The sequence below is a fragment of the Lissotriton vulgaris genome, chromosome 9, assembly GCF_964263255.1.
Source record: "Lissotriton vulgaris chromosome 9, aLisVul1.2, whole genome shotgun sequence".
NCBI classification, from domain to species: domain Eukaryota; kingdom Metazoa; phylum Chordata; class Amphibia; order Caudata; family Salamandridae; genus Lissotriton; species Lissotriton vulgaris.
The window spans coordinates 1,210,443,068-1,210,462,143 of record NC_141697.1 but is presented as its reverse complement, the minus strand read 5'-3'; the positions used below and the strand labels follow the sequence as shown (position 1 = coordinate 1,210,462,143).

At 47.2% G+C, this 19,076-nt stretch overlaps 1 protein-coding gene across 2 annotated transcripts; it reads left to right on the top strand.

Annotated features, from left to right (window-relative positions):
- Positions 1 to 342: 342 nt before the first annotated feature.
- GATA2 (GATA binding protein 2) lies at positions 343 to 18,714 on the top strand. 2 transcript variants are annotated; one of them, XM_086939294.1, is made up of 6 exons: positions 343 to 686; positions 2,282 to 2,642; positions 6,222 to 6,785; positions 9,637 to 9,815; positions 12,729 to 12,854; positions 16,547 to 18,714. In XM_086939294.1, the coding sequence occupies exons 2-6, from the start codon at positions 2,417 to 2,419 to the stop codon at positions 16,844 to 16,846; spliced, it is 1,395 nt and encodes a 464-aa protein (XP_086795420.1). In that variant the 5' UTR covers positions 343 to 686; positions 2,282 to 2,416; the 3' UTR covers positions 16,847 to 18,714. The 2 variants fall into 2 exon arrangements, with proteins under 2 accessions (XP_086795420.1, XP_086795421.1); XM_086939295.1 differs by lacking the exon at positions 343 to 686 and having other exon boundaries at positions 2,288 to 2,642; positions 9,670 to 9,815.
- Positions 18,715 to 19,076: the final 362 nt, after the last annotated feature.

Sequence of the window (19,076 nt, the reverse complement as noted above, 5' to 3'; positions counted from 1 at the left end):
ACAGCGAGAGGCGTAGGGGTGCCGTCTCCGCGTACATTCCTGAGGTTTGTAGGCGCCGGGCCTTGAAATCTGCTCGGGGACGTTTGTGCCCCTTTTGTCTGCCCCTCGTTACAAACAAAAGCAAACAATCAGCGGGCCCCAGCCCTGGACAGGGGCTGCCTAATTAAGGCGTGGTGCTGCGGGGGTTCAAGTCCTCAGATGTTTGGAGTCACCGGGGCTGGCAGCCAATGGCGAGGCGGGCCGGGCGGGCCCCTGATTGGCTGGGCGGGGGCTTCTTAGGGCTGCGCCTCCCTGCCTAGGTTCATGTCTGCTGCTAGGAGTCCAGCTGGCGCCAGCGCTCGTACTGCAGCTCCTGCCATCGGGTGCCTATGGGGATAAGAGCTGGGAGGGCCGAGCCAGGAAGCTGACACCCTGTCTGCAGCGCGCACCGCTGGGTACTGACGGGGACCACTGCTGCCAGCCACCATCCGCTCCGCACTGCAGCCCGACAACCCCTCTTGCTGCCACCGGGTGTCACCACGAGCTCCAGCCAGTGTCACTCACTCACGACAGCGGATACCCTTCTTGCTGCAGCCGGCTGGAGTCCGCCCATCCACCGCAGCCTGTACACAGTCCCTCTTCCCACGGTGCGTCCCCTCACGCCCGGGCAGGACCAGGGCGCACTTGGGCCCGCAGCACTTCTCTCTGTAAGTACACAGCACTCGGGACCCTTTCTCTGTATTTCGTCCTGCGTGGATGCTTTACCTCACAACCGTCGAACCGCTTTAGTTTGGAGAGTCCCTTTTCTTGTCAGTAAAAACAGTTTTCCTTCCGCTTCGAAGAGGGGGGGGGGGTGCTTACGTCCGAAGCGAATTTAATTTTCTATGTCGTCAAATGCAATACCCCCTCCCTTCCACGTATGTTGTTATGGACGAAGGCTCCGTTCTCTGGAAGTGCCAGGGGTGTCTGTGCTCAGGAAACAACGGTGTTACACCCCATGATCGGATAAAGGTTCGGCGCTATCTATGTCTGGGGTGATCGGATAAGAGGCTTGGCTCTTGTAACATGCCGATTTGCACTTTTTCCTCATGTTCCACTACTGTTCCTATTGTGTAGCGCTCTGACACCTTCGGGTAATGTCCGCGCTATATAAAAGAGCATTAAATAAAATAAATACAAATTGGCGCTACCTATGTCTTAGCTGCAGCGCTAGGGGAACGACACTCTTGCACCCCATGAACGCAGAGGGGGCTCGGCGCTACCCTTGTTTGGGGTGTTGCCCGGGGGACACAGCGCTCTTGTACCCCATGAACGGACAGGGGGCAGGGCGCTAGCTTTGTTTGGGGGTGCTGCCCGGGGGATACAGCGCTCTTGTACCCTTGTTTGGGGGTGCTGCCCGGGGGATACAGCGCTCTTGTACCCCATGAACGGCAGGGGGCTCGGCGCTACCCTTGTTTGGGGGTGCTGCCCGGGAGACACAGCGCTCTTGGGGGCTTCGGCGCTAGCCAGGCCGGGCGCTGCTCTGCCCCTTGTGACCGGGGAGGGGGCGCTGCGGTGTTTGTGTGTGCCGGATCGCCGCAGCCCGTTTGTCACTGACAGCCGGGGGAGTATCTTGTTTGCTTTGTCAAAGAGCGCTTTAGAGCTCGCGTGTCCAAATAAATCAGGCGGGCAATGCATCAGGCGAGGGGGCTTTATGTCAGCAATCCATTTCCAAAGGGGTTCCGTTTCAGAGTCACTGGACCTTCCTAATACTTCTCTTTAGTTTGGAGATTATTTGAATGCCCTATTCTTGTTATTTCTTTGTGTATGCGGCGCTATTTTACAACATATTCATAGAAATCCTGGCGTTTCCGGTCTGTGCCTCCATTATTCAAAAATATAAACTTGTGCACACGTTTTTTTCCGTTTATTTTGCAAATATTGTTACTCAGGAAAACTACGCAGCCTCCTTTCGTAGTAACTGCCACTTTAAAGCAAGTGTACATGTATGTGTGTGTATATATAAATATGTATATATCGCATAATATTAACGTTCGGTAGAGCACTGTCGGCGACAGAGGTGTCACCATTAGCAGTTTGAGTCGTGTTAGCGGTGGGCGAGTGCACACCTGCTGTGCTTGTGTAGTAATCAGACAGACTGCTCTCTAGGGCCCGTGTGTTTGTACAGAGCTGGTACTTTTGATCAGGCGATCCCACTGTAGGTAAAGGAAAGATTCAGCACTTGTGCCGGCGATCACACGGCTGTCTGCAGCATGTCGAGTGAGTGAGTATGAAGCTCATCTGTCTCCTTTCCTTGTTGCAGGCGGTGCTAGCAGATTCAGACTCCTGGATGGGCCTCGGACATCTGCCCCAGCACTGAGAGAAACACATCTCCAAAGCGCCTCGAACAACCCTATGCGCTGAAGGCCAGAGACAGCCGACAAACCGCACAGGGGAGATGATGGAGGTAGCCCCCGACCAGCACCGCTGGGTGACCCACCATGCCGTGCTGAACGGCCAGCACCCGGACTCCCACCACTTGGGCCACAACTACATGGAGCCGACGCAGTTGCTGCCGCCCGACGAAGTGGACGTGTTTTTTAACCACCTGGACTCGCAGGGCAACCCCTACTATGCCAATTCGGCCCACGCACGGGCCCGCGTCTCCTACAGCCAGGCCCACGGTAAGTGCCTCGACCCAGTACAGACTCTGGCCGTCGAAATAAAGCAGTGTGGGGCGAAGGGTTTAGCCAAACTAAAAGGTGCCCACACACGATCAACGCTCGCAACACTGGCAGCGGACGCCATGGCCGGCCCCTCAACTCGGCACCTATCTAGAGCCCACGGGGCCTGTTGGAGCGGGTTTATTACAGTCCCTCTCGCTATGGCCTATTCCTCTACCCAGCAGAGCTCCTTGTCGAACACTACAAGGTAGGAGCCCCAACTCAGTGGCAGCTACTAACTCCTCGAGGGCTAGCTTGCCCCTGCTGCCGGGTGGATTAGCAGGTCTATCCGGTTTAATACAGCCGCTATCTGGCTATTATTTAAAACCTGTTGCCTTCCCCTTGCTGCCTGGCCACACTGCCGCCTGGTTCTGTGAACCCCGACGCCTCGGCCAAAAACCGCGACTGCATGGGCGAGGAACCCGCCTTCCAAACTCCAGTACGCACCACACTATCTCGAATCAAATCTTTATTGTTTTCTGACACAACAGCCCATACCAATTGACAGCGCAGTATAAAACACAACTTTATCAATACAATTCACAGTTCACTGACTCTAAGATCACATAGAATAAAACACAGATAGTCTATTGAATTCCGCGATTTAAAAAGTTGTAAATAGTGATATGTCCAAGCGGGTGCCTACATTACAGTGTTATAAGTCCTCAGCTAACCAATAAGCCAAACCTATATACTACCCTATAGTGCATAGAAAGGATGGTACAGGGCACTTAAGTGCTATTAGTTTTATGATTGTAAAGTGCAAACATGTAGTCCATGCTTCAGTTAACCCCTCGAACAGTAAACCTTTTGTTTAACTGAATTGCCAGCAAAGGAGACTTACTCGTTAGAATATTCAGGAAGGACCGCTTGATGTACCTTACAATGTCATCTAGGGAGAGGTTAATTTCGTTCAAACCATTAAGAACGTGTTCGAAACCTATGGCCATAAACTGCTTAAATAACATCTTACATTTGTCGGTCATTAGCAGGTTCCCAACACCTGCCCCATTGCCTGGGACAATAACAACCTTCTCCTTTGCAGAATATTCCCTCCTGCTTAGTCCAATCGCCCCTCCAACCTGTCAGTAACACCCTACTGCCTGGCTCAGCCCCTCCAGCCAGTAACACCCTATTGCCCGGATCAGTAACCTCTCCAGGCTGTCAGTAACACCCTACTGCCTGGTTCAGTAGCCCCGCAAGCCAGCCAGTAACACCCGACTGCCTGGTTCAGTAGCCCCGCAAGCCAGCCAGTAACACCCTACTGCCTGGTTCAGTAGCCCCGCAAGCCAGCCAGTAACACCCGACTGCCTGGTTCAGTAGCCCCGCAAGCCAGCCAGTAACACCCTACTGCCTGGTTCAGCCCCTCCAGCCAGTAACACCCTATTGCCCGGATCAGTAACCTCTCCAGGCTGTCAGTAACAACCGACTGCCTGGTTCAGTAGCCCCGCAAGCGAGCCAGTAACTGCCTGTTTCAGCCCCTCCAGCCAGTAACACCCTACTCCCCGATCAGTAATGCCTCCAGCCAGTCAGTAACACACTACTGCCTGTCAGTCACACCTCCATCCTGTCAGCCACACCTTACTTGCCTGGCTCAGTAGCTTGCCCGCTGCCTGGCTCCACTGCCCCTACTGTAAAGAGGCCTTGTGACGTGCCAGTTCCTGCTTTAGGTGTCTTTCTACCTAGTGCACATCGCCCGGTGGGTTAAGGCCTGGCTGGAGTGGGAGCTTTCCGTAGCTCCTGATGCGCCTTGCCAGCTCACCATGGCCCTTGAACCAGTGTACGTGTAACTGGCCTGCTCTGGAATCATTTGTCCTCAGTGGAATAAAGGCGCTCCTGGTTCAAACCAATGGTTCCACATGGAAATGCGCCCGCAGACCCCTATTGGTTCACTGTATGCACCAGGCCACCCCAGGCCCACACTGCAGTGCTCGACTTCTGGCCTTCTTTTTTTGCCACAATTTTCTCTGCATTTGTTTCTAATGTGCTCTGTTTTCTTATAACCTTTGTCTCTCCGACCCTTTACTCTTATGGAACTTTAAGAAAGAAACATTGTCTCAGGGCTAGTCCATCTGCAATATTATTGCTGTTTGGATATGGCTTAAGCAGAGTCTGCATTCAGGCAAAACACCGACTGAACAGATATCATGCTCATGCGCCCTGTTTCCGAGTAGCAAAAAAGTAACAGATCGTTTGTTTTAATTATAAATATATTTATATGAAAATGTTGATTCGTGATCTTGAAACAAATCATGCCATATATGGAAGTGGTCCGACAATTCATTTTTATCCCACCGAATAAAAATGCTCTATAATATAAATAAAGACACACTATTTTGCCTCATGCTATATTACACAAGGAGCAAAAGTGTAAAGCGAATTTGCCATGTTTTTATTGCGCACGTCAATTTTTATCGTGATGTTTGCCTTCTGGGCCCCAGCTTGCTGGTTTTGCCCCTGCCCCTTTACTCTTCTAGTATTTTGCCGATTTGTCTTGTTGCACTTTTCTCGCTCCACTGTAGTTTTTCTTACAATTTTTTCTTTCTTTCAACAGCCTGTTTTGACTCTGTTTACGTTTCTTTGATCTTTTACTTGCTTTGCCTTTGCTCGTTTCCTTTTCCTCCAGTCTGCTCTATTGTCACTCTGCATCGTTTGTTCGTCTTCTCTATTTGCGGCTTACTTCTTCTGCCCTTTGTTATTGCCGCTCCACATCTCTAACTCTACCTCCCTTTGCTCTTCTTTCCCCGCAATATTGCCCTCTTCGTCTTATTCTTTTCTTGTCTATGCCCCTTTGCCCTGTTGCCTCATTCTTTTCTTGTCTGTGCCCCTTTGCTCTGTTGACTCATTCTTTTCTTGTGTATGCCCCTTTCCTCTTCTTTCCCTTTGCTGTTGACTCTTACTCTCTTCTTGTGTATGCCCTTTTACTGTATTGCCCCTCTTTATCTTACTCTCTTCTTGTGAATGCCCCTTTGCTCCTCGTGCATTTAAACTTCTTCCTATTCTCTTTTTTAACTCAAACTTGTTTGTGGCACTTTTCACCTTTACCTCTTTTGCCAGTTTCTCTCCTTTCTTTTGCTGCCCTTTCCTCCCACCCCCTTTGTAATTCTTGTCATTGTCTTATTTCACCAGTGCCTGCTTTACTCTCCTGTCCCTTAGCCTCTGGCCCTTTTGCTTCCGATACACTCCTCTTATATTTTGCTCTTCTTGTCCTCTGATCTAGTCTTCACCTTCACCGCTCCCTCTTCCCCCTTGCTCGCATGGGCTCTTGTGCTCCTCCGCCCATCCTGCTTTCACCCTTCACCCTTATTGTGCCTCTGATCTTCTTGCTTTCATTCTGATCTGTAGTGTAGTTACCATTTTCATGTCATGTTCTCGTTTCCCTTCAGCTCCTAGCGCTCTTTTCCTTCATGGAGCTGTTTTCGTCTCGCCTTTCCCATTTCGCTGCGCCTCGGACCTTCTCGTCCGTTTTCTTATTTCCATTTATACTTCTAGTTTTCAGAGACCATGAGATTAAATCCATGTTTCGTGCTTTCTTCACAGCTCGTCTGACCGGAAGCCAGATGTGTCGGCCTCACCTCCTCCACAGCCCTGGGATCCCGTGGCTGGACAGCGGGAAGGCCGCTCTCTCCCACCACCATAACCCCTGGACAGTGAGCCCCTTCGCCAAGGGTCCTCTGCACACCGGTGGAGGGCCGGGCTCCCTGTACGGCGGAGGCAGCGGTGGTTCCGCCTCGGCCCCAGCCTCACACTCCAGTTCGCACCTCTTTGGTTTCCCGCTTACCCCTCCCAAGGACGTGTCTCCAGACCCCAGCTCGGTCAGCGCCTCCTCGCCCTCTGGGGCTCGGCCCGAAGACAAGGAGGCCCTTAAGTACCAGGTTCACCTGTCGGACGGGGGCATGAAGATGGAGAGCGCCAGCCCCTTGCGGAGCAGCCTGGTCCCCATGGGTGCTCAAGCCGGCACCCACCATCCCATCCCAACCTACCAGTCCTACATGCCCGGCCCCCACGACTACAGCGGCAGCCTCTTCCACCCGGGCAGCCTCCTGGGAGGCCCGGCCTCCAGCTTCACCCCCAAGCAGAGGAGCAAGAGCCGATCCTGTTCAGGTGAGATATTCACACACCTCCTATCCAGTGCCTGGCGCTTTATGATAGCAGGGGTCACCCATTCGTAATCGCTTTATAGTATCGACAGGCAATGCCACCCAAAGTATTATTTATAGAGCGCTTTATATTAGGTATTTTTCGTAATGGCTTCATATCGACAGGCAATGCCAGCAAGAGTATTTTTCATAATGGGGGTATAGTTACATGCATTGCCATCCATTATTATTCAGGAGTTAGTTTTAAGTTAGAGGCGCGCCATGCCACCCAAGAGTTATTTATAAAGTGTTTTATGGATGCCTTAGAAAAGTCCATCTAAACAGTATTTTTTATTATGACACTAAGGGACATCAAAGAGTGCGATCACAATGTGTTTTATGAGATGGGGCCATACCATTGTATTGGTTATTGTACAGAAAAAAACATGATGGCACGGACCATACCATCCATTGATTATTACTAGTAAACCGCCTTGTAATATGAAAACATGTAATTGAATTGACGTCAATCGCAAACCTCATCATGCTAGGACAGTTCATTTTCTAGTGATCATTCATAAACCATACTGGCATACAATGATCGTTATTTACGAAATTCTTTAAATATGAAACTGTATTCACTATTTGTTTTAATAAGTTTAGCTATAAGAAATTCGCATAGTTAAAACGTTACTATTCACAAATCACTTCTTGGTTTAACTGTAATTGAAGCGCCTCATGTTTAAATGCACATTATTCAATATTTGCTATTCATAAAGTGCTTCGTGTAAGCGTCCCACATCCATCAATGCTTGTTGTTTGCAAACGGCTTCCTCTCTGGGCAAATTTTATTCAGCGACTGGCGGTGACATCGCTAGTTAAATATAAAAGCTTTTTATTTTTTTACTAGAGTCGATGAAGCACTTTAGGTTAGAAACCAATTTCAATCACTGCAATCCGTACATTGGTTTCAATTGAAAGACTATTTAATCACAGCGTTGTGCCTTTATAGCAAAAAGCGCTTAGTAGTAACCCTCGCTATTCGGGGAATACTCGCCAGTTATTCGGCGGCTGCTATGGTGGAGTTAGACATGGCGGGGGTTGAACCTGGAGCCGGCCGCATACGCCGCTCCGTCACTCCCGGCGAGCAGACTGCAGGCACCGGCCGGCAGATACAACATCCTGCCCGGCCGGCCGTGGACCCAGGTGGACACCGTTTCACTGCTCTTCCAGAAGCCGCAGGGGCTGGGCAGTCTCCTGCCACTCAGACCCCTCGACCCCCTCTGTATCTTATCCCCGGCTGCGAGGTTTGCATTGGAAAGCATCAATGTGCCAAACCCCAGGCACTCTGGCAGGTGATCTACGCAGATTTGGTCTAATGGTGAATTTCCGAGACGTGTGCAGGTTCGTTGCATTTCTCTCCTAACATTAAAAAAGCTCCAATGGTACCCCTGGCAGCATAAACAATAAACACACTTCATGTACTTCCTCTGGTGTGATTAAGACTTGTGTCGAACTGCAGATAGTGCCAGTAAGTAGCCCCTCGTGATATGTTTCACATATCATGCACAATACTTTTATGAGAGGGCAGGCTGTGTTTGAATACGTCCACACACTAAACTACTCCTTGTTGAAAACTGATTGAGGTGGGCGGCCAGGGCGACTAGCAGATGCGTTCTGACTTTTTAGCGACCTTAAAACTCAACGCTGCGGCGCTGGGCTTTGTGCACCTTTGTTAACACGACGAAGGTCGGACGCACGGGGCGAGACGGGATTTGTCTCTAAACCAGGAAGGTGGGCGTTTCGCACCGGGCTGTTAACAGAGGTCAAGTGATAGGGGTGCGTGGGTGGGGAGTTTATCAGACGACCTCCGAGCAGAGGCTAAGAGAGGAGAGGAGCTCGTGACCGGGCTCGTGTTATAAGGTCCCGACACCGAGGCTGTGGTAGCGGCTTCATGCGAGCCTCAGCTGGTGAAACTCTGCTTCTGTGCCGCCACTGACCTCTGCCCCGTCCGAAACCCTCCGAGGACAAAAATGGATTCATTAGCAGGGTAACGGAGTAGGGAAACTCGCCATCCGAAGCATGTACCCTTTCTTTGTTCTGGGCCCCTCTCACGCACGCACGCACGTAGAGTAATGCAGGATTTGACAAGCCCCGGCGCGCGCGCACACAGGCTTTGCGCACCACCCTTCCCATTACAAATAAGGCGGTGTAAAATGAAAGCATCAATAGGTCTTGAAAGTCCGCAAGTCTAAAAAGCAGCACAAAAGAATAAACACACAGCCCGACAGAATGACATCCGTACTCTGGTCGAAGTTTGGCTGGCGGGGCCATTACTTGTTCTTTTTGCAAAATCCCAAACACCTCTGAACTGGTTGGTGCATGTGTTGTCGAACGTGCAGTATGTTGTCCTTCAGTAGCGCGGTGCTGCGCCAGTAACAGATTTACGCGGAATCTATAGTTTACCCATTAGGATTTTTTTTAAACACAGTGATCACCCGGCAGGATAGCCGCATCACTGGGGTAGCACAGCAGAGACTTGGTGCCCGGCTATTTTATATAAAACCAGGCCCTGCTTCTAGTTAATACGTTGAAGTAAAAATAGACTACTGCAATACGGAAATATATATTTTTTTAAACTGCACACTTTTTCTCTCAAATAACTCTTCTTTTATGGTAGATGACGCTGATATATTGTCTACATAGGCATGAAAATGCATATTCTAAATTGTTTTCAATTACAATGTCACCTCGCATGTCAAAGAATGGTTGTGTAACTGTCTTACTTATATCGTGCTTTTGATGTTGTCTGAACTGTATATTAACCCTCCTGCCTGAAGGACACCGCAAAACGATTTTGTGAATTTGTTTTAAAGAAAGAAACCCGGTTTCTTCGTGTTTCCATTTAGAAGGCAGAGAGTGTGTGAACTGCGGAGCGACGGCCACCCCTCTCTGGCGAAGAGACGGCACCGGTCACTATCTGTGTAACGCCTGTGGCCTCTACCACAAAATGAATGGTCAAAACCGACCTCTCATTAAACCAAAGCGAAGACTGGTAGGTGACACTCACTGGATGCTTGTATATTGCTGCCCTACTGTCTTGCCTGTCTCAAGGAGTCTGCTTTTCTGTTCTCATTCTGTTGTCACTACAAGTGTCGTCCGACCGGCATTTATCACCTCAAGGGCTTGCATTCTGTCACGCGCAGCGCACTCTGTCTTGTGTACTTAGGATTCGCTTTGTGATTAGTGTTTGCAATGCCAGAGACACTTGTCTATTTCTGAATATATAACACAATTGCTGCGTGTGCATGTTGTGCTTTTACACTGGAGGAGACCAGATAGTGATGTTTTTGTTGTTGTTGGGGTGTGAGGATCACACCGGGCTTGCACGTCTGTTCAGCCCAGTTTGGACAGCAAAAAGGAATGGGTAGTTCTTGCCCAAGAGAGGGTGTGTGCACACAAGTCTACTCACGGCTGGTATTCGAGAGCTGCTTTCTCGGCTCATCGGGTGGGGGGGGGGGGGGGGGGGGCGGGGCAGAGCACACTCGTGCTGTCACTTTTGGTATGCACACGTGCACTCACTGCTGGTATTCGCGAGCTGCTTTCTCGGCGCAGGGAGGAGTGTGCACACTCGTGCATTCGCTGCTGTTATTCGAGAGCTACTTTCTCGGCGCGTGGGGGCGGGGGGTGCACACTCGTTCTGTCACTGCTGGTATGCACACGTGCACTCGCTTCTAGTTTTCGAGAGTTCATTGGACTCAGGGAGGGCGTGTGCATTCGTGCATTCGCTGCTGTTATTCGAGAGCTTTTTTCTCGGCGCAGGGAGGAGTGTGCACACTCGTGCACTCGCTGCTGTTATTCGTGAGCTGCTTTCTCGGCGCAGGGAGGAGTGTGCACACGTGCATTCGCTGCTGTTATTCGTGAGCTGTTTTCTCGGCGCAGAGAGGAGTGTGCACACACTGCAGCGCTGCTCTACCGCTGGAAGGCAGTGGAAGTGTTCCTGGCATCGGTGTCACGCCGAGGTCACACCGCGGCCTACAGCGCTTTCCACATTCCCCACCCACGGTGGCTAACACGCCCTGGTTGGTACATGAAACCTTCGACTGAAGAACGCGCGCTCCCTCTTGTTAGCAGATTGTCCATGTCCGGGATGCATCTGACAGCTGTCGATCATTCAGACTTGGGGGCAGTCAGCACCCTAGCCCCCATTTCCTAACACAGACATGTTTATGTGCGCACACACACATCCTTTCTCACACTCACCCATACAGTGGCACATAGGCCCACGCAAACACATACATTCAAATATTCCAGGGTTTGCCTGACTTTGGCATCATTTATAAAACTGGACACTAAATCGTAGTGTCCGATTCTATTGCGCACAATACATAAACCCACATGCCATTATTAACATGCCATAATTATGCACACATAGGAAGAAATGGACGCGCTCGCCCCATTGGGTGAGCAACGTTTTCCATATCTATCCGGGAGTGTTGGAGAAAAAGACAGTACAACTTGCCCCTCTGGGAGCCCTGCTACAGAAAAGGTTAACCTAGTCCGCTACAGCGACCAAGGGTTGAGAAACGAACAACCGTCAATAAGTCACCCACCGACCCACCATCCATTTTGTGTGGTTTTCTCAAGGGCAGGGAGCCGTTCCAAGTGTGCGCGATGGAGCCGAGTTGTGCTGCCTCCTCACACTGCCGGCTCGGCTCCCTTCCTTTGAAAGCACTCGTTTTCCATGGAGTCACCTCCAGCCAGTGTTTTCATTGCAAACCTTCTGGTTGCCTGTGCTCTTTCGGAGGCCGCCCTAGGAGTTTCCTATCCGGATATCTGCGCTGCAAAGATAAGGAGACTTTGTGTTTCTGTTTCCGGACTCGAAAAGGTTTAGAGTTTTTTTCTTTCCTCCAAGCCAGGCATGCCAGCTAATGCCGGTTGTTTTAACATTTCTAATACACTACAAATAAAGCTTACCATGCTAAGAATAATAAATATATTTGTGTTTCCATTTAAGCTGGGGCCGGTTTAAAATGCAGCAGTCTAGGAGGTGGGGGTGCGGGACAACGGGTTGCAGTTCATTTTTTTGGGAACGAATCAGGGGGATTTTTGCCATGAGTCATAATTTCAACTTTAGCGGCCCTGCTTAATGACTGGCTGTACTTGAGGAATGTGACCGACACGTCTAAAAACGCTCCAATAAGAGTGTAACCGTATCGGCTCCCAGGCCCAAAAGCTTTCTGGGCTGGAAAGCAAAAGAAACAGCAACTGTAACACAGAAGCGCCTGAGCCCGGCGCAGTCAGGCTGCACACAGAAACCGGTGGAGAAATGTAAACAGCCAGCTCCTGTCCTGCGTGGTAGGGGCATGAACCCTAGCGTGCTTGAGCACAGGGGCTTTTTAAAAACGTGTTGTGTGGCTCCTATTTCGGTTTTCAAATAGAGGACCCCAGCCCCCTTCACCTACTAAGGCAAAGCCCATGCCTTTTTGTATCCCAGGGAAGCCTGCAAGGGTACCGGCGTCTTGGGGTTCGATGCCTAGGGCGTTTGCAACATTTTCGAACCATCGCATATTCAGGGATACTTGCACCCCTCCCATTTTAAAATGTAATGTTTTCTCGGGGCTGACTGTTCAAACCCGGAGAAGGGTATTTTTTCTGAAGGTGGCCAGACATTTTTATAGAAGCACCCAACACGAGGGCACTGCTGCGGAAGGGTGTTGTTCCCTATTTACACCTTTATACTTCACCACAACCAGTTCTGAGAACTGACAAAGAACACTGCAAGCCATGTAGCTGCTCTCAAATATCTGCATGAAAGCCTCCTTTCTCCCTGGCCCAGCACCCTAAGACAGTGCCCCCATCGCCCCAATCTCTCCTCAGTCTCTTTGCACAGACTATGAATTCTACTGTTGTCCACCTGGTTGTAGGCTGTATTTTTAAATGCTTGCTATTTGTTTTTGTTTTTTAGTCGGCTGCCAGAAGAGCAGGGACTTGTTGTGCCAACTGCCAGACAACCACCACAACGTTATGGCGACGCAATGCGAACGGGGACCCAGTGTGTAACGCCTGCGGCCTGTACTATAAACTGCACAACGTGAGTATGACTGCGGCGGTTGGCTGGGAGGGGAATGCGCTGGGTAAAGCGGCATGAACAGCTGGGGGATGGGCGCGCATCCATCAGGCCTCGGAGCGGCGTGGCGTTCACCAGACGTTATTGGTTTCAGTTTCTGTCTGCCCCCCCCGAGAGCCCCAGCTATTCTTCTCCGCAGAGTGATGCGGCCTTCATTGACACCGCAAGGCATTCGCTTGGCTTCTACAGCGGGTCCAATAAGGCGACCTCACTGGCTGCTGGACGTCATTTAAAAATACACAACTGCGAGGGTACTGCTCGAAGCCTGTAAAACCCACCAAATATACGCAGAGTAAAGCTAACTGGCAACAGCCCACGCAACATTTCAGTCATACCAACAAAATGAGGAGGGTATAGCATTTGGGGATGTGAGCGTTGTAACACGAAGCAGACTTTAAAACCACAACAAAAATAAAAACAAATCCAATGCAGATCGCGAATGGCGATATATTCAAGCAATGTAATTGTAGTACAATACATTTTAATGTGTAGCGCCTGCTGCTACGGTCTTGTGGCTTATAATTAGCCTTGTAGCCTGCAAGATACATCATTGGCCAATTTAAGGGAACGCATTTTACGGCCCCACAAAGCAGCAGTTCTTTCTTAAGTCACTGCTCTAGGCTAGAAACCCGTGGCCTGTAAAGTGCACACAGATTTTGGCAGCACCTAAAGAACCCACCGAGCTATCATACTGGCGATTTATTTGTGAGACATGGCGAATGACTCAAAACGAGAGCCTCATAGTGCCATATAAGTAAGCGCTAGCATGTAAAAACATGTCCACCAGATCAGAACGGCGTCTCTTAAGATCAGTGGTGCCGAGACGAATTTCAAGGTGGGGGATGCTGCCAACAATGTTGTAGTAATGAAGCCATAGGCACCGCGAACAACCCACGTATTTCATAAAGGACAACTGTAGCAAATGAGCTACGTCCATTCAGGAAACTGGTCAAGGTGTGGTATGGAGCACGGGGTGCATTACGAAGTGTAGGTTATTAAAAGCATCATGTGATACAGCACACTGTCATTTACGACATCATGCTTTCCATTGATAAGGCTGCAAACGTTGCACTGTTGATCTTTTACTTATCCCAAGTAAAGGGTCTTCATTAGTTTTGGTCCTACTACATATTTGCTTCCATCACACTTCAGGTGTGCTTTCCTAACTGCTGTTGTTTCAAAAATGTGTACAATTGATTTACAGGTATTTACATTTTGTTGCGTGAAAAAAAATAACATCCTTACTTTTCACACTCCCTGTATCCCAGCAAGATTGCCAGATAGTTCACATTACAAAATCCTCTAACCTTGAAGTCAGACAAAGAACAGTAAACACCCATCTCTATGTGAAAAAGGAATAAGCAGAGTTTTGTCAGAGGATAGTGTCATGCATTTGACCTCTCTTTCAACCGCACAGGAAATGTGGCCAGATAAAAACACAATTTAAATGCATATTTATTGCTCATTCACCTTCGGAATTCCAGCATGGTTATTTACTTCCAGCACCTATGCTTCAATAAAATATCAGGAAAAATGATATGGGCTCTTCGGACCTCCTCCCAAAAAACCGTAGTGCCGCCCATCATAACATCTCGCAAGGATTACAATGATGCTCTGTATTTGGGCATTACAAAAGAATCATTACGGCAACTTCAATTCCTTCAAAACACTGCAGTACGATTTATTGGATATATTCCAAAGCGTCACTTTGTCATTATATTTAATGGGTCTTCCCTGTCTGCCGTGAGCAAGCATTCCATTCCGAACCCTCTTCTCGACATACCAAGCAGTTGCTAACTGTGGGCCTCTTTATCTTAGACATCTGATTCAACCATACTTTCCGCCCAAGACCTTAACATTCAATCTGAGGCTAGAGCTTCATTGTGCCAGGCTTGGGGGCCGGTTCCTGGCACCTAAACTTTGGAATACTCTACTACTGCATTTGAGCCAGAGCCTTAAGAGCAGAGATATTTCGGAAACAGTTGAAGACCTTGCCTTTCTAACTTGTTAGGCCCTGCTTAATGGTTTCTGTAGCAGGCAGAATTTTTACAGCTTTAAAGCCCTGTTGGGGCAGGAGGGGGCATGGGCTCTATAAAGTAATGCTGCTGTATATTCAAGGCAATGAAGTCCATTAAAACTTGTTTGCCTCATCTTACAGAAAGATAAGTAGACCAGCAGTTTGTGTGCTTCATGAGAGCCAACAGCTGTGGTTAGCACCTGTTTTCTGATTGGCTAAACTAATTTCAGCATCCCATAGGGTGTTAATAATCCCCAAAGAGCTGCTGTAGACAGGCTATGCCGACCTGGAGTTTATTACTTAAGCACAAATAAATATCTTCATGTTTTCCTTCAAAAAGGCAAGAAATAGCTTCTTCCTGTACCGTAATAATGCCTACAGACAAAAACTGCCAACTCTTGTTTCCCCCACTATTAAGAGCCACCTCAAGAATAACACATTCAGTCGATATTATTTACTTCAATACCTGATATTTCCACTTGTTTTCATCACTAAAACCCAATACAGGCGAGGAGCATACCGAGGGCCATGTACCTTCTGTCCCAAAATGCACATATGCTACACATAAAACCAGTGTGTATACTTTAATGCATACTGTTCCATATGCGTACCTGCCAATGGTTTTTTTCACAGAATGCACTCGGAAGATTCCACTCAGAGGCATATTTAGGGATACACAAGTTCTCCAAATTATTGATATGCATTCATTAGTGAAACCAAGGCAGTCACTATTCCCCTTAAAGAATTCGTCCACCCAAACCTCCATCTTATATACAGAACTAATATACCTAATTTTTTGTTTCTATAAAAAGATCACATTGACAAAATGTAAGGGAGCACAAAAAGCCCCATGACCCCAAACCACTCACAGGCCACCTCCAAAGAGTACCATTGTGCCTAGCACCCATCTCTGGTTAATTCTTATGGCACAGCACTCCTTTTCAAATAGTTTCCATGTGCATGCCTGGGTCGAGTGCCTAGAGTTTCTGTGACATTATGTCATGGGTTGGAAAGCTCTCATGTATTTGGCTAGGTTTATGTTAAAAGAGGTATTTGGGCCATATAAATAGTGCACGTGGCAGCTTTTTTTCGGATATTTGTTTAATTTATTATCTTTAGTTATTATTTTCTGTAGAATAAACTGTAGCTATGGGGTAAACAGTGTTCTGCAAAAAGATCCAAGATGCAAAGAGTAGAAAGTGTCAATATTTTATAGTAAACCCACAATAAAACCAACGGATGTTAAACAAGGGCTAAACAGTGGTATATGCAAGCTAAATGATAACGGTAATGTAAGGGCAGGATTTACGTACATCTGACGGAAGCAACTTCAGCAAATGTTTGAGAACTGACTACAACACAGTACATTTAGGAAACGAGAATCAAACTACAGATGGAATTAACGTTGAAATAGGAGCTTTTATAAATCTTTTGTGAACCTGCCACGGGATAGGATCATTCAAATCTTTACGACAACAGAATTCCAGACCAAGCAACAAATACAATAAAGTTCCACACTAAAATTTAAAGATTCGTCATTCTGGAAAAAAAAAGTCAACAGTGCGTACCCAAAATGTATGAACATTTTTATGTAGGTTAACTTCTGTCTGCATGAGCCTGATTTTCTTATTTCTTGCAGGTGAACAGGCCTCTGACGATGAAAAAGGAGGGCATCCAGACCAGGAACAGGAAGATGTCCAATAAATCCAAAAAATGCAAGAAAGGCTCAGAGTGCTTCGAGGAACTGTCCAAATGCATGCAGGAGAAATCTTCACCCTTCAGTGCTGCGGCCCTGGCTGGTCACATTGCTCCCATGGGACACCTTGCCCCTTTTAGCCACTCTGGACACATTTTGCAGACACCCACTCCCATTCATCCATCTTCCAGCATATCTTTTGGACATCAGCATCACTCCAGCATGGTTACAGCCATGGGATAGTTTTGACAATTGACATGCCTACCCAGTGGACTGAAGCAGACAGGGTACTGCCAGAAACAGCGCCATGGAATGAGCCATTCTGCCATACTGAGAATTCAGAAGGGATCTGACATCCATGGGATAGTCGCATATAAGCCAACTGGTTTGTGGCAAACTGACTAAGTTTGGGTCTGTTTGGAATTCAGCACCCAAGGACTGAAGAAAGAAGAAAGATTCACTTGTTTCACACTTATTGGTCAACCTAAACCCAAAGTGTCAAAAGACGAACCTCGTGTTTCTTTCTTTTTTTTGTTACTGTGAATATTGTAAATCTATTGGCCGCCTCCAAGAGCAGCACAGGCCCAGTGGTAGCCTTTGCTGGATTTCTATTGTGGACCATTGTTTGCAAAAGGACAACTTTATAACATTTATAAAGCTTAATTTTAAAAAGAGGAGTAATTATTTATTTTGCTCTTGCTTTTGTAAAGAGCCCCATTCCCTTCTGACCTGCATGCTTTATGCTATTTTACAACGGGAATTCTTTCTCAAGTCAGCTAGAGTTCTAGCTGAACACCATACAGCCCCTTAATTTAATATTTTTAAACACCTGCTATGAAAATAATATATAGTGTAATATAACTGTACTAGTGATTGTATCTGGACCGAAGTTGTGCTTTATTTGGAGATTGACCTTTAATTCACATTTAGAACCGTATAAACAAAAGTATGCCACCCAGTTGAAAATAAAAAAAAGTTGCCAACACACAAAAAATACTCATTTATGTCAAGATAATTTCCAGATTCTGTTCTCCATTTTGGGTAGGTTTAACGACTTCTAAGATGTCGAAGTTTGGGCTAGCTCTTTTGCACATGGCTGCAGAATTTCAGAACTTGCGACTGTGGACAGGTCATACTGTTTTGCCACATGGAAATAAGGAAGGACAAGAAGGTGAAAAAGTGGAAAGGGAAGCATACCAAAATAACCACATGTATTACTTTCAACATCAAACACAGTGATAAGCTGCAGACCTCCCAAAAAAACACAACGCGTTTCCCATAGATTTCATCATAGCACATTTTTTTAACCATTTTGCCTCGCATTACAGAACTACAGTCTTCTAAATAACGGATAATAAGAAAGATATTGCAAATACTATGTGTAATATATTCACTTATTAGTCGATAATCACCGTCCAGATGAAGTTCCAGTAATTATAACATGTGATGTACGTACAGAGCAATGCATTTTCTGATGGAAAGCCCTACAGCAACGCGCAGTTGATAATATACACAGGATAAGCCTAATTGTTCGTGTCATGCTTTGAACCAAGCCCGTGGTTTCTCAATCAGAATTTCTATTAGAAAGCACACCGGTTTTCATGTATGTTCACTGTCCAAATATATTTCAAAAATGGCATACAAAAATTCATTAAGGACTAAGAAGTTTTCTGGTGTGTGTGGCATAGCTGTACTTTGTAAAGTAGCGTGCAAAAAGGAAAAGGGACCCGCGCTGAAGAGGAAATATAACAAGTTTAATTATATTTAGAAAAAAACCACATCCTTTTCTTTGAATCTCTCAACATGGTACAGTTGTACATTATCACAATTACTTTAGGGAGGGAATGATTTCCTGACTTAAAATTACAAAGTGCAATATATTGTCAGTCACTGCAGTATATAGGCAGCCGCCGTCCAAACTTAAATTATTTTGTAGCTGTACCCGCAAAATTCTGCAGTATTTTAATTTTGGCTTGTTTATTTTGATTAGTGAACTAAATTATTGTTTTTTGTGTACAACATGTTTATATATTGTCTGTAAAAAGTGTATGCTATTCTCATATTCCTTGAAGGTGAACATTGCTAAGAATAATAAATAACTTTTGTCAGAACTTTTGGCATCCTTTTGGACGATAATACAGCATAATAATGTATGTGCTTACAAAAAGTATGGAAAACAAAACATATTTATGTCTCCTCAGCCTTGTATTTACTGTTTTTGAGTGTCATGGAAAGGAGCAGGTATATGCACTGAAAACATTGATTTTATTGGTGGTGGTGGTGGGGGGGGGGGGGGGGGGGGATGGGGGCAGACACCGTTTTCTTTTTTATGTGCTTTTACATTTAAGTGGAGGGGCCGTTATGCACGTATTTTCTCTCCATGAGAATGAGGCAGTATCACATAAAGTGAGTACTGTAGGAGCTAATTGAGGCCATATGCTCTGCCGCTGTTCTTGACTGACGGGTATCCTAC